This window comes from Saccostrea echinata, unplaced genomic scaffold, assembly GCF_033153115.1.
Source record: "Saccostrea echinata isolate AGI-Se365-2 ecotype Australia unplaced genomic scaffold, CSIRO_AGI_Sech_v1 ptg000056l, whole genome shotgun sequence".
Taxonomy (NCBI): Eukaryota; Metazoa; Mollusca; class Bivalvia; order Ostreida; family Ostreidae; genus Saccostrea; species Saccostrea echinata.
Window position 1 is genome coordinate 21,046,127 of NW_026889805.1, and position 15,710 is coordinate 21,061,836.

General features: G+C 32.1%; 1 protein-coding gene across 1 annotated transcript in view; it reads left to right on the top strand.

Moving 5' to 3' along the window:
• LOC133173950 (uncharacterized) overlaps positions 1-13,107 on the top strand; it is a 108,427-nt gene extending 95,320 nt beyond the window's left edge. The window contains exons 68-78 of the mRNA XM_061309014.1: positions 45-224; positions 440-511; positions 623-733; positions 1,062-1,283; positions 1,649-1,760; positions 2,045-2,151; positions 2,591-2,680; positions 3,017-3,208; positions 10,268-10,368; positions 10,762-11,126; positions 12,253-13,107. Coding sequence (XP_061164998.1) covers positions 45-224; positions 440-511; positions 623-733; positions 1,062-1,283; positions 1,649-1,760; positions 2,045-2,151; positions 2,591-2,680; positions 3,017-3,208; positions 10,268-10,368; positions 10,762-11,126; positions 12,253-12,467 — 1,767 coding nt within the window. The 3' untranslated portion in view covers positions 12,468-13,107. The remainder of the gene's footprint in view (positions 1-44; positions 225-439; positions 512-622; positions 734-1,061; positions 1,284-1,648; positions 1,761-2,044; positions 2,152-2,590; positions 2,681-3,016; positions 3,209-10,267; positions 10,369-10,761; positions 11,127-12,252) is intronic.
• Positions 13,108-15,710: the final 2,603 nt, after the last annotated feature.

The window sequence follows — 15,710 nt, forward strand, 5'->3', positions numbered from 1 at the left end:
CACTGTACTTTGTTATTCTGGAACACATTTGATCTCTAATTCAGATGAAGACAGATAACCCGGATGTTTTCATTAGCTACTGCTGGCAGAATTCCCAGGATGCTGTAAACCAGGGCACCCAAGCCAGACATGGAGCCCTGGGATACGGAGACCCCCGGAAAATCAAGGAATTCCTGGAGAAGAAAGGACTGTCCTGCTGGTTGGATATAGAGCAGATGGGGAAAGTAGGTTTCAAACTTTAAAGGCTCAGAAGCAATTGTCTCCATCTTTGATTTAAGAGGTGAAAAATAGACTTTCAGCTGATACACACAAATGAAGTTTAAACTACTAGTAATAAAACCTTTTTTCTCTGTAACTTAAATCGATTAAGTTAAGAAATACCAGTACATGTCCTTTTTAAACCCAATCTGGTTTCTATCATATTTATTCTATGTTTCAGTATGGACTTTATCAGGAGATTGCCATTGGTCTACAGAATTGTAAAGTCATTGTGGCCTGTGTGTCAGATGAGGTTTGTTAGGTTACTTTATAACTATGTAAGGAGATATTTGACTCCTTTATTTCACTCTATATATGGTTACCCCTTGTTTTACAGTTCTCTAATGTTAAATTTTTTATACAGTATGTTGAGTCAGATGCCTGTATGATGGAGTTGAGATTTGCTGTCTGTAACATGAACCTTCCCTTAATTGTGGCAGTGGTTGGGACAGGTGACAAATGGAAAAAATCTGAGGTAAACAAACTTAGATTGTTGAAGTAAACAAAAAATGAAGTACTCTAATCTTAGTAGGGTTATTACTCAATACAGATTATAGTGTGCTTGCAACTTCCCCTATTTATGAATAAATATTGATGACTTATTTCTGTATTTAAATTAAAAGTGAAATGTGTTTTAGGAATGTTTATGATTTTACCATTATTTAACATCCTTTCAAGGAAACAAGCATTAGTAATGTCTTGTAGGTAAATGTGGACATTTTTAACATCTCTTTTTAAATGAATGTTGACCAGACTGTGTAATTCAATGAAATCTCTTACTGTTAAACTGTGTACCTATACAGGTAAGCCTCTTAATGAGAAGGTCAGAAAAAGGATCATGTAAAGTGTACATGCAGAAAGAGAACCCAGAAGGATTTGAAGTCCTCTACAAATTTGTGGTGGATTCTCTGCCAACTGCCACAGATGAAGCTCTAGCAGAGGAGAAGAGAAAGAAGGATGCCAAAAAGAAGAAAAAACAGGAATCAAATGAAAAGAAAGTAAAGAATGAGAGGCACTCTTATCAGGTAAGAATCTTAAAGGCTTCTCTGATTGGTGGCTCACATTGCTAAAGTATCCAATAATCATGTAACAGCTTTTATTATTGACACTAGTATTGGTGTGTCAGATCACAAATAGCCAATGAGAAGCACTCTTATTAGGTAATTATATTTGAATGCTGTTATGATTGGTGACCATCACAAACCTCTACCCAATCAACAAATAACAATTGGGAAATACTCAAATGTTTCATCATTGATTAGCAATACAAGCATTCTTGGAGTGATGAAATTCTATAAAACATAAAATCCTTTGTTGTATATTTGGTGCCTTTTGGATAAACTCTCATACAATAGTTAGGTGTGAGTAGAGTCAATTTTTAAAATTGTAGGAGGAATATGAACTGATTCAAAGAAAGTTCATGAGACATCTCATCACCATGACAAAGCAGCTTGACCTTCATCTGTTGCCACGGTTACTGGTTTTTGATTTTGTCAGATCAGGTAAATAATTGTAGTTTTGAAAATACCAGTAGTTGTTAGGGATATTGAAATTTTTTCTGCCAGTTGAAGAATGAATTGCAATCTTAAAGTAAATTTTTTTTGGTTAGTGATCCACTTGAAAAAAGACTCACTCAGATGTTTTTCAAAAATATTTATAAAAGCACAACAAAACAAAAGAACATCAATAAAAGTAAAAAGAAAAAAAGGAGGGCAAATACAAATAACAACAAAACAACACAAAGAATAAAGCTTTATATCAATTGTTTGAGATTCTCTGTTTTCAGTCAATAAACCAAAAGCACAAGAATCCCAACAAAGCATGGATAGACCCAAAACTGCAAGCAAGAACTTGTTGTCCAGAGCTAGCAATCTCAATAAAGATAGAGTAAAGGTAAATTCAAGGACTTGTCGGTATTTCTACATGGAATTTATATTTAAAAAATCTGGGAGACTTCTTAACTTTATAGTTTCTGTATACTACTGTGACCTTATGGGTATTGTTCCTGTAACCTACAGTGACCTCTGTAACCTACTGTGACCTTTAGGATATTGTTTCTATAACCTAGTGTGAATTTTAGGGTATAGTTTCTGTAACCTGCTGAGACCTTCAGGATTTTAGAAATATTTCAATTGATAATCAGAAATCCTATACTCGTAATATATGTTATTCTATTCTGTAGGCAGAGTTATTATATTCTTATCTATTTTTAGGCTATACATGTCATGCTATTATGATCTATATTTTGGTTATGTCATGCTATTCTAATCTATTTTTGGGCTGTTATTTATTCTAATCTATTTTAGGTAATTCCATTGTAATCTATTTTTAGGCTGTACTATTAGCTGACCTACAAGGAGATGATGATGAGGAATGGCAGTCTGAGGATTTCTGTGTCAAACTCTTGTGTGAGCATGAGGAGGTATGCAGTCATCTGATTATTTCTATACATACTGTAACAATCCAGATTAAAATGATCTGCAAATTAATACATGGAGCAAGCTCTCTGTCTCTATCACAAAATACATGTATTTTGTGAATTTATGCCTGCAATTTAGAACACAAAGATGGAATCAATATATTTTAAACATGGTGTGTGGTAAGTGTTTAATTACATGTATATATAATTACTCAACTTTTATAAAATTTTACCATTTTTATTTTTTTTTTTATTTAGTTGCATGCAAAAGTAGCTGGAAAACCTGTTTCAGACAGCATGTAAATTATGGTAGTACTTGATATCTATTTTTTTTTCCAGGGATGGCACTTGGTCCCCAAGCCTCTCAGTTTGTTCACAAACACAGCAGAGGAGATTATAGATACCATTACAGAAGCTGCTCCATTCTTGGCCAGGTTCTATGCCATCTTAAAACAGAGCTCTGTCAAGCTGAAGTGTCTTAATGGGCAACTTGGAGAGAGTTTCATGAATTTCCTGGACCAAGTTAGTAATGTTTCAAAGTGATCTAAAATTTTGTGGAAGGGGGGGGGGGGGCATCAAATTTTTAAGAATGAGTGATGACAGCATGCTGTTTAGGTCTTTGACAAATCTTTATATTTGAGGTGCATTGGCTCCAAATTCAGTGTTAATGTTAATCACAGGTAAATGAGTCAACAAAAGTTCTTACCAAAGTAACTATTATAACTACCATGTCTGGTATATTTTCTCACTGATGGCTGTCTTCTATTACTGAATTCAAATTTTCAGACAATGCAAAGCAAGATAAGTAAATCTGATGTGTTTATTTTTTGTCACCAATAGTCACCTTCTGCAAGGCATTTTCTTTCACCAAAACAGAAAATCACAAATTGTAAATTGTTCCAGTTATATCCCTAACAGAATTCTTTGTTGGTTTTGTTAGCTCTACTGGTCAGAGACCAGAAGAGCATATGCGATAGTAAGTTGTCCATCATCCGTTCGTCTGTCTGTCTGTCTGTAAACAATTTTTCAAAATGCTACTCCTCCTACAGTTTTGGTCTGATTTCAGTATAACTTGGCACACAAGTACACTACACTAAGATTCTTTGTGTATCAGTTTTTATTTCGATGAATGATGTTGCCATGGTTACTAAAAATAGAAATTTCTGTGAAATACTTCCAAAATGCTACTCCTCCTACAGTTTTGGTCTGATTTCAATATAAATTGGCACACAAGTACACTAAACTAAGATACATAATTCTGTATATCGATTTTTGATTTCAGTGAACGATGTTGCCATGGTTATTAAAAATAGAAATTTCTGTGAAATACTTTTAAAATGCTACTCCTCCTACAGTTTTGGTCTGGTTTCAATATAAATTGGCACACAAGTAGACTACAAGTAGACTACACTAAGATACATAATTCTGTGTATTGGTTTTTGACTTCGATAAATGGTGTTGCCATGGTTACTAAAAATAGAAATTTCTGTGAAATACTTTAAAACAGCAACTTCTCCTACAGATTTGGTCTGATTTCAATATAAATTGGCTCATAAGTAGACTACACAAAGGTACATAATTCTGTGTATCGGTTTTTTGATTTCGATGAACGGTGTTGCCATGGTTACTAAGAATAGAAATTTCTGTGAAATACTCTCAGAACTCTACTCCTCCTAGTTTTGGTCTGATTTCAATATAACTTGGCACACAAGTAGATTACACTGAGATACATAATTCTCTATGTCCATTTTTTGACTTTGGTGAAGTGTTGCCATGGTTACAAAAAAGCTGAAATTTCTTTGACATACTTTCAAAACATTACTTGTCACCCACGTGGCGCAGTGGTAGAACTTTGCTCTAGAGACGCAGAGTAAGGAATTGATCCTTACATCGCGGGTTCAAATCCCACTGTGGACCACAAGGAGACTGGTCCTTCGGATGAGACTGTATAAACCAAGGTCCCATGTCGCAGTAGGTGCTGGCATGAAAAAGATCTCTTACTGTTCCATGGCCCTGAGTACCGAGCATACGTCAAAATTTGCATCTCTCCACTGGCAAGTTGTGTGTCTCCATATGAGTGAAAAATTCTTGAGAGGGACGTTAAACAACAAACAAACAAAATATTACTTCACCTACAGTTTGGTCTGGTTTTAATATAACATGGTATGCAAGTAGACTACACTGAGATACATAATAGTTTTTATTTTTTTTTTATTTTGATGAATGATATTGCCATGGTAACTAGAATCAAAATTTCTCTAAAATTCTTTTCAAAGGCTACTATTTCTACAGTTTTAGTCTGATTGCAATTCATCTTGCAACAAAAAGAGAGTAAAACAAGGATTATTATTTATTTATTGCTGTTGCAAAGTTTCAAATCTAAGTGCTACTTTTCTCTTCCTTTGTTATAAGTACAAACCAGTAGAGCTACAGCCTCGACAGAGACTTCTGGTTATTTTCACATTGTTTTATAATGATTATGCCCCAAAGATAGAGGATTATGAGCTTCTTTATTTTGATCTGACTGTTCATCTAAGATCGGTTACAAATACGTTTCATCACAAGTATTTTATAAAGACTTCTTATTTGGTCATTATTGTGTGTCTTTGGGTCATTTCAATGTCAAACATAACATTCAAGGAAAAAAAAAAAAATTTGATCTTAGAAATTTTCTGTTGCATGGCACATTGTGTTAAACAAAACCATTGATTTCCTTTCAGAAAAGTCTGGTAAATATTAAGAAACTGACAAATTGCTGTTGAGGTAACACTAATTAACTAGGGATTTTTTTGGCTTGTAGCTGCAGTGTATGCTTAATATTTTGTATTTATATACAGTGTTACATTGTTTAATATTCATTGACAGAATAACTGTGTTTGAGACTGAGTCTAGTCTCCTGTTTTATATTAGAGTATTCATTGTTTTCTTGCTCATTTAATTGCATTTAAGCAATATCATATCAGTTTTTTATCTTCCATCTTTTTACAATGATGATATATTCATGCATGCACTAGATCCTGTAAAATACCTTAGGTAGTCAGCTCCGCAATTACTTTAGATAATTATTTTTGCTAGTCACAGGCAAATATATAAGATGCCATTTCTCATTGTCTTTCATTTGTTCATCAAAATTTATAGTTGAAAGATGTAGTTATAATATGTGTGTTTATATGTGTATGTGGTTACAAATAAAGGCAACTCAAATAATTTAAACTAAGAAGGACCAAAAAAAGTTAAAGCACTTACGGTAATTTATGATTATAAACATGTATGACATGTATGACATCATATTAAAAGTGTGACACCAATGCAAAGTTGTAAAAACTTTTCTCCCTACAATCAGATGTGAAATTTTTCAATGAATGATCCAGTGTATCTTTTGACTTGAGTAGCTTTTAACTATGGTGCCGTCCAAGTTTTCTTTGCTCCTTAATACCGGAATGAATAATCAACTGACACCAGACTGAAGCCTCCAATTAGTCAAGGAAGACAATGGGAGGATTTTGTATCTATACACCCAAAAGCCGGTACATCGAATTACCGAAATGCCCTTGATTTACCGAAATACCCATAGAAATTACCGAAATGCCCCTGGAAACTACCGAAATGCCCCTAAAAAATATAAATATGTGGGATAATATGAAAGATTATGTGTTCAATATGTATAATTTATCATGAAAAGAAAAATTAAAAAATATTTAAATGTTGTTTTTATATTTTTTATACAATACTTATGATCATTTAAGGAAGATAACTCTGTAACCAGTAGTTGATCTCTATTTCATCAGAATTTTACGATACTTACTTCTGTAAGTTTAGAAGTTTTGTTAGTAAATTTATTTCAAGGGAATAAAATGTTTGCAATTTATTTATTTATTCTGTCAATTTCATACCGATCGTCGATGAACCCCGATGAAGAAGAAAGCAGGGACCTATATAAATTATACTATTATATACTGAGATCCCTGAAGAAAGAACATTTTATGACTGACACTAAGCAAATTCAAAAAATAATTTTTCTACACTGACGGTTTAGTTTTATCCTAAAGTAATCGATGTCATTTTGTGGCCAGCGCACATTTGAACAACAAGCTTCGGATATTTAAAATCATTTTACGAAAGAGGGTAGCCGTGGTTTTTTTTTTTTTCCTCAGAAAGAATTTATAGTTGTGTAGCATTATTTTGTTGCTGTTGTTTTAAATATCATTGAAAAAAAATATTCTGAATGTGGACCCTTTTCTAGCTTAAGAATATCGGATACTCAGAAAAAATGTGACAAAATTTTATCGAACAGTTCTTAAACATTATTTATCACGAAGTTATTCTGTGCTGTTTTTTTCATTTATTTTATTTTATTTATTTATTTTTCTTTTTTCCCACCAATTCTATACTTTATATTGAAATCAAACATGAAAAAATTGAAATCCCTCAAAAATTTCCATATATATGTTTTCCCAGACTGTTTCACGTGGAGGTACCGCCATGCATTAACGATGTCCCGCAACGCTTCCTACTAAGAATAAATCATAAATGGTGGTATAATATTTTTATTACATACTATCTGCGATAGATTTAAATTAATTTATTCTCTAACAACTCAAGTAACTAGAATCCTTGCATGTTTGTGTTGCACACCTGCGGAGAAATCGGGTGCAAATTTACGGCACGTGGTATATGATGCAATAGCTGTCAATTTTATGCATTATTGTAATTTATTAACAATTCAGCTTTCACTTTTAGCTAATGACTTTTTTCACAAGAAAAAATACCTTTAGGACAAACGGTGTGCGAATTTTCAAAACTCTACGGGTCGTACTTTTAGAAAGAGTATATAAATTGTCAAACAAATACAATATTTATTATGTTCAATATATAACTTACATACTTTCGGGTGCAATATTTTAGTAAAATTAACATGCCCAATAAAAATTATTTATTCTGCGAACTTTGTCTGTAGAAGCACATGTACTTTATATACAATGACAAAAATTAAGATTGATACAAAGCATCAAATCGACCGCAAAAAATTACATGTATTTCCGTGCACAAGAAAAATGATTTTTTTTAAAAATGCAGAAAATCTTTACTAGTTAATGTTTTGATGATCTCAGAAAATAAGGACGTAAACTCTCTCTTTCATGACTTATGCCCTAAATCTTTCTTACGTGCTAATCCAGGATGATTTCTGTAGATTTTGCTGCAAAATGAGGTGAAAGTGTAAGAAAAAAAAAAAAAGAATTACCGTTGTGTCATTGGCATTTAAAGCATTTTGAAAGCAATCTCAACTCAGAAGAAAAAAAGGACAAATTAAGGATATACAACATGAATTAAAAAATAATAACTTCAAATATATACTTTAGCACCATAATTTTATCAGGGATATTTCAGTGCATTTTGGAAAAAAAAATTATCCACAAATATGGTATCGTTAACAATTTACAACAAATTCTATTTATATGTACCTGCGGATGAGCTGCGGTCCTAATTAAGGCAGTGTTGCGGAATTAAGTTATAATATTTTTAATTATTGAAATAAACATGAAATTGACATATTTTCGTTTTCTGTTGTTATGTATAAAAACAAATACTAGTATAGACGTTTGAAATCTGGAACGAATTTAGCATTGTTTTCGGGGAAAATTCTTATAACGGAAGTTATTCGTTACGGGAGTTAATTTCAACAATAAAAATTGTAATACATCAACTTTGTTTTAAGATGTGAAATAGATGTATTAATTGTTTCGTCTTGAAATTTGTGAATGAGAAAATCGACATGAAGATTTGCAGTGGAATACATGTACGATTTACGAATGTTCTTGTTGTAACCCAAAATACATATATGGTTAAATATATTATATACAAAATTTCATGCTTATGTTGAGAATGAGAGTTGAAATCGATCTTTTTAATAAGGATGTTATAATAGTAAACTTGTCAGCGACAAAAAATTGTTATTCGGTCAAGTTTGGAAATGCTTTATATATGAAGATCAAACTTTCGATTTTTTTCAAGAGTGGTGGAATGAAATTGTCAGTATTGTTTGTCGTCATTGTATAATTATTACGAATTGTTTGGTCAAATAACAATACAAATTATTAATCTTTACAAAAAAATTAATAAATTAAAGTAAATAAATTCGTGAAACACACACAAAAAGAAAACTTGGAATCAATAACAATATTGCAAGAGTTATTGTTCTTTGAAATCGAGCAAAATAAACACCGTTTTTGTACTTATGTTAAAATTACGGCATATTTTGAATAAAAATTTAACATATTTTACAATAAAATGTATTCAAGAACATAATTAAAGGGGCATTTCGGTAGTTTTCAGGGGCATTTCGGTAATTTGTGGGGGCATTTCGGTAAATCGGGGGCATTTCGGTAATTCGGGTTACCCATCCAAAGCTTATCTATATTTTTTACTCCTACTGTAAACTTGTACATCCTCTATACCAGCATGCATTGAATGGATCCTTCATCTTTATCACTTTTTAAGGAAAGATTGACTATATTTCACATTGCATAAAAAGTATTAAATCTAGGTATTGTTGTGCAAACTATCTTCACTAAATAGAAATATTTTGTGATTTTTTAAGCTGTTAGGAGCTGGTAGTTAAAACAACTTAAACTTAGATTTTTTTGTTGCACAGTAAACAATTTAAATGATTGTATTTTTTTCACAAAGGCAAAAGCAGTGTGTTCACCAAGAGCAGTATTATGCTCCATAGATTTTTTTTTTAAATTTCATTTGATTCTACCATCCACACTGAACAAAGCTTTCAGTTATTAATTAAACACATAATGACAGTAATGTAATAAAGTAATGGATTGAACTATGTCCTCATTCCCATTTCATAAAAATTTCCTCAAAAATGGTCAAATTTGTAAGATATATTGATTTTAAAAAAAATGTATTTTAGTTTAGGCATAACATCTAGTCCAAAATTCAAGTACCATAAAACACTTTTATAGTGAAGTGCCTGTGACGAACAGTTTTGATTTGTTATGAATATCAATTGTTAAATAAGTTCATGATACATTGAACTTTGTTATCTCCAGCTTCAATGTCTTGAATTCCTTGAATTCTATATCCAAGTGAATAAGTCCCATGCACTTTTTCTTTATGTATTTTAACCTTAATATCTTTAATCATTGGATATCTCAAAATTATTTTTTCTCAGTCCCATCAGGTTTGAGATAACAAGGTTTGACTGTATTTTACATGCAAAACTATAGGGAATGACAGTCTGCTTTAAATGTGAATTCATTATAAGCGTGCTGGTGGAATTCATGTTTTACTTTATAAATTGGTGGAAGTTTTGATTATAATATTATATTTTCTGGATCAATAGCTGTGGCCATTATAAATTATTAGTCAAATACACTCAAATGCACTAGTTATTTATACAATTCAATTGCATTTTACAAGCTTTCTCCAAAATGTGACCTCATGGCAGAAACATTTTATATAGGCGATTAAACAGTCTATACTTTTTACTGTTTAAATTTGAGAGGTCTTATGATTGGTATTTAGATAATTTGTTTGAGCATAGCTTTTTTTTTGTATCTTGCTATTTTCCTTTTTTAGGAGGGAAAGTCTACTTCTAATTTCCTTAAGGCTTACATGGCTGTCCATAAACTGGTGGCTTCTCATGTTGAAAATGAAGAGTTTATCAGACAGCTTGACAGGCAAGTATACAACTTCTTACAGGAAATATTGAAAAAAAAAAGGAAAACAATTCAGCAAATATATTCTTTGTTCAGCGATTGACCTGCTCGCATTGACTGCCCAAGAAATATATGTCTGTCCTCCCATCACTAGAATCACCTTTGAAATTAATGACACAAAACTTCAAAATTTAGTGAGAGATTCCAACATTTATTATGGCGCCACGTCTCTAAAACAATTACTCATGATCAGTACTGACCCAGTCCTTAAAATCACTCACTAAATGAATTCAGAGAGAAAGACTCCAGTAATACTTTCTAATTGGCTGTGATTGATGTAATTTTATGATAGAGATCCAGGGATCTTTCTTTTTTTTTTGGTGGTATATTGATTTGTTGGGGGTTTTTTTCCAGATGCCATTTACCCAGTGGAAAAGTGGCATGGCTGTGTGAAAAACACTCCAAAGGAAACAGAATTACCAAGTTAGGGGTAGGTTCCATTAGTGTGCACGGTCAGGGACAAACCATTCTAAACAAAGAGGATGAGTTGATGAGAGAATATCTTAAAACTTCCTCTATGGCATCAGCTCTCATGGGCAGACCAGACAGAGAGACATCAAGCCTCACTGAAAGACAACCATCCATTATCAAGGAACAAAGTAATGTGTCAATGGTTGCTGAAAAGGATGAAACCAAGGAGAAAACAAAGCAGAATGGCAGTATTGAGAACAATGCTGATGAGAAAACGACTGCCAGCAAGAAGAAAATTGAGGATAAAGGTATAAAGCTATACTTATACTGCACTCCAGTTAGTTATAGTTTATACTCTGGATAAAGGTTTAAAGGTATACTTATACTGCACTCTAGTTTGTTATAGGATAAAGGTATAAAGCTATACTTATGCTGCACTCCAGTTAGTTATAGTTTATACTCTGGATAAAGGTTTAAAGGTATACTTATACTGCACTCTAGTTTGTTATAGGATAAAGGTATAAAGCTATACTTATACTGCACTCCAGTTTGTTATAGTTTATAGGATAAAGGTATAAAGGTATACTTATACTGCACTCTAGTTTGTTATAGTTTATAGGATAAAGGTATAAAGGTATACTTATACTGCACTCTAGTTTGTTATAGTTTATAGGATAAAGGTATAAAGGTATACTTATACTGCACTCCAGTTTGTTATAGTTTATAGGATAAAGGTATAAAGCTATAGATAGTTTTCGTATGACATATTTTCCCTTGGCCACCTTTTTGGAGGTCAAACTAGTGAATTTTCCTCTTTGAGCAACCAATGTTAAACATGTATGGCAGAAATATAAGGACAAAAATCTTTAAATACTAAAAATATGAATTAATGGATACTGTCGGTTGAATAATGAAGGAATTATACTGCACTCTAGTTACCCTGGTAATTATTGTTTATAGGATACACTTATACTGCACACTAGTTTGTTATTATTTACTCTGTAATCATTTTAATTCGTGGGGGTCAATGTTCATGAGCAAGCAAAATCTTACTTGTTAGTGGGCATGTAATTCCAAGGGTTATTTGTTTATATGGTGGTTCAGTGAATCAATATGTTAACAAAATAAAGGTTAGTGTAGATGCAAATTTGTTGGTAAGGGTGGCCCTCAAAATCCACGAACATTGGTCCCCCACAAACAGTAATGATTCCACAGTAAAGGATAAAAGTATAAAGATATACTGTCCTATACAGCACTCTTCTTTGTTATTATTTATAGGAATTGATGTTGTTAAGAAAGAATCTCTGTTCAATTTACGGGATATATCATTTATACTCTCTCGATTGAAATGAACTTTGTGTTATCACAACTGTAAATAATTAGAAAGAGTTATGTTTATGAAGTATTTCTCTATACAAAGTTGTATTATTTTAGGAAAAACATCCCAGACACCCAAAGTGAAGCAGCCAGTTGACAAGAAAAATGGAGATGTTAAAACTGACGAGAAATCGGACAACAGTGCTCCTCAATCCCCGAGCTCTTCCACCTCCTCAACTAGCATGAGCCAGGTGGCAGGAACAGTGAGGAAATTACAACGGAATTACTCTAAGTCAGGGCGGCAAAAAAGTCAAGCATGTGTGCTGCAGTAGTAAAAACCATCCTGTATTGCGCTATACATTGTACGTAATGATAACTTACTAAATCTGTCTTACACAACTCTAACTGTAGTTCCTGTAGAAAAGTAGGATTGACATATATAGATGTTTGATGCATTAGCGTTGAGTTTATTTTTAACTTAAATGAACAAGGGTAAATTTGATGTTTTTTATTCAGCAGAACTGCACATTATAGATAAAAATGTTATACATTTAACTGCTATTATTGTACATTTTGAGACATGTTGGAGATTTGCATTGAAAAATGTGGCAAATTTTTTTGTGTATGTGTATACTGTATAATTTAAAAGAAATACAATACAAACTCGCATTATTGTCCAAGAATTTACTAAACCTGTTGTAGATGTTGGTAATTTATTATTCTTATTTCATGTGTACTGGATTTGTCCCTTTTTATGTTTGCCTTGAAAATTCATTGTTTTCTTGCATGAAATCTACAAGGTAAATATTTTTTTAACACTGTGATACAGCATGATAATTTTGTGGATGTTAGATCTTTATTGTTATTTACATTTTAAATACATATCAATGTATACATGTAATGCTTAACTGACAGCATACTTTTCAGGTATGCTCACTAATTTATTTTCAATATACATGTACTGGAATTAGATCTCTGTATGTAACTTTATCGTTATAACATTTTAAATACATATCATTATATATATACATTTATTAACTGACAATATACTTTTGAGGTATGCTTAATAATTGATTTTCAATATACTGGAATTAGACTATAAATATACTCCAAAGGAAATACCGGTAATTGTGATTTTTACCATATATGTAGTTCTGCCTAGTAAACTGCTCAATTTATACATACATATAATTCTATTTAATACTAGTACATTTACTATTTACTAGTACATCTATATAAAAGTAAATATTATTTTCTAGTACTTAACATTATTTATTTGTACTGATGTATTTGATATACATATACTGTTATAAACTTGGACACTAGTGCATTCAATCCGTCCTAACCATTTCACTCAGGATGTTCATATACATGACCACGTGTAATTTTTTTAACATCTTTTGTTTCTTTTTACACAAATTTACAAAAACTAATCGGGGTATATTCACAGCTATAAATCTAATGTTAATAGCTGTGTTGTGTACCCAACATACAGCACTGATTAATGTGTATAAGCCCCTCCTAACATTCCTCTAATACTCATTTTCAGCAGCCATTTGTACAATTACTATAACAATGCAATGATTGACTTTTATAACTTAATGCTTTACTGTTCATGTTTGACAGCAGGGTACATGCATGAGATATCATATATAGCGAAGATTTTTTTTTTCTTAGATTTTTTATAAAGTACTGAAACTAATTCAATATTTGTTTTACCTGAATTTATATTTGACAATTTGCACTTGCATGTAGCCGTCAGTGTTGTAATCTTAATTTGTATTACATGTCAGAAAAACGTTTAATTTCTGTAATACTTTGTTGCTTCACCAATAATTTTTAGCTTATTTGAGCCAAAGGCTCAAGAGCTTTTCTGATCAAAATTTGTCTGTCATGGTTGTAAACTTGTCACAATTTCATCTTCTCCAACTCAACCTAAATTTCAACCTATCATGGCACAGAGCTTCCTTAGGTGAAGGGGATTCAGATTTGTTCAAATGAAAGGCCATACCCTCTTTCAAGGGGAGATAATTAAGAATCATTGAAAATTTAATCTCATCTTTTTATTAACCTTTTTTTTCAAGAACCAATCATGACCCCTGGTGGTATTTGAGACCAAAGTGAGCTATCAGTTTTATATAGGAATACATAGGAAAAATCTTTGAAAAATTTTTTCTTTAGAAAAACAACCGTGATTAGTCATATTTATATGGAAGCATCCTCAAGTAAGTGTAGATATGAATTTATTCCAATCATGATCCCTGAGGGTAGGGTGAGACCACGATGGGTTTTCAAAGTTTTACATAGGAACATGAAGGAAAAATCTTTTTCTCAAGAACAACAAAGCCATGATTAGTAATATTTATCGGGTATATGGTCTTTTCATACGGAAGCATCCTCTGATAGTGTATATTCAAGTTAATTAAAATTTTTACCCCTGGGGGGTACAGTGAGACCAAAATGGGCAAAGTTTTACGTTGGAATATGAAGGAAAAATCTTCTCTTTTTTTTCAAGAACTGCAAAGCTATGATAAGTCATATTTATATGGAAGCATCCTCAGGTAGTGTAGATTCCAATCATGACCTCTGGGGGTAGAGTGGGACCACAATGGGCTATCAATATTTTACAAAGAAATAAATGGGTAATGTCTGATGATGAACAGCAGGGGACTTAGTGAATCAAGTGAGCATTGTGGCCCTTGGGCCTCTTGTTTAGATGACAATCAATTTTATTGATTAAACACGGTGAGGATGGATTTTTGTTTTAAACCTTCCTCTCATTCTGTGCAATATAATGTGGATTCCTTACAAAAGATCATGTTTAAGTAATATCATAGGAGCCTTTTGGTGGGAATTTACTTTTTCATAAAAAGGTTATTTTTTGTGAGATTTACAATTTAAATATCCATGAAAGCAAAATCTCCTGAAATTAAGGAATCTACAGTAATCTTGACAATTTGTTTGAATTTATTTTTTGATTGCTGAGACACCCACCACTGAGTTAGTCTTTATATCAACACTTAGTTATCATGGCTAATTTGTGAAGATTTTAGCTTGATAGATGAAGGTAATGTTGTGTATTTATTAGATTTGTAAATTAATATATATGTAATACAAATTCTGTGATTAAAATAATTTCTTCTTTTCTTTGAAATGGCTTGTTTTTTAATTTATAGTCTACATAGTATTAAACATTACAGTCATTTTCATTTAAACTTGTTTGCTATATGTACTTATTCATTGAATACGTGTAGACCCTTCACAATGAATGGGTATGTTGGAATATCCTTGTCTAATTGTCTGTCTATACTACATGTCTACAAGGCACTTAAGTCTCTTTCTGGTTCTTCTCGGGGGTCTACAAGTCCTAGATATGATGCATCAGTGGTTACTTAGTCTGATGCATGCTCTGGATGCTGCATCTTGCCCACAAAATTGCTCCAGTGACTACTATGAAGTTAGCATTTAAGCCTGTTCTAGATTATTGCAAGAGGTGTCCAAACCAAACTTTACATGAGTAATCAATAGTTGCTTAGATGCATGAACTTGAAGCAGTTTCTTAAGAGTTTTGTTGA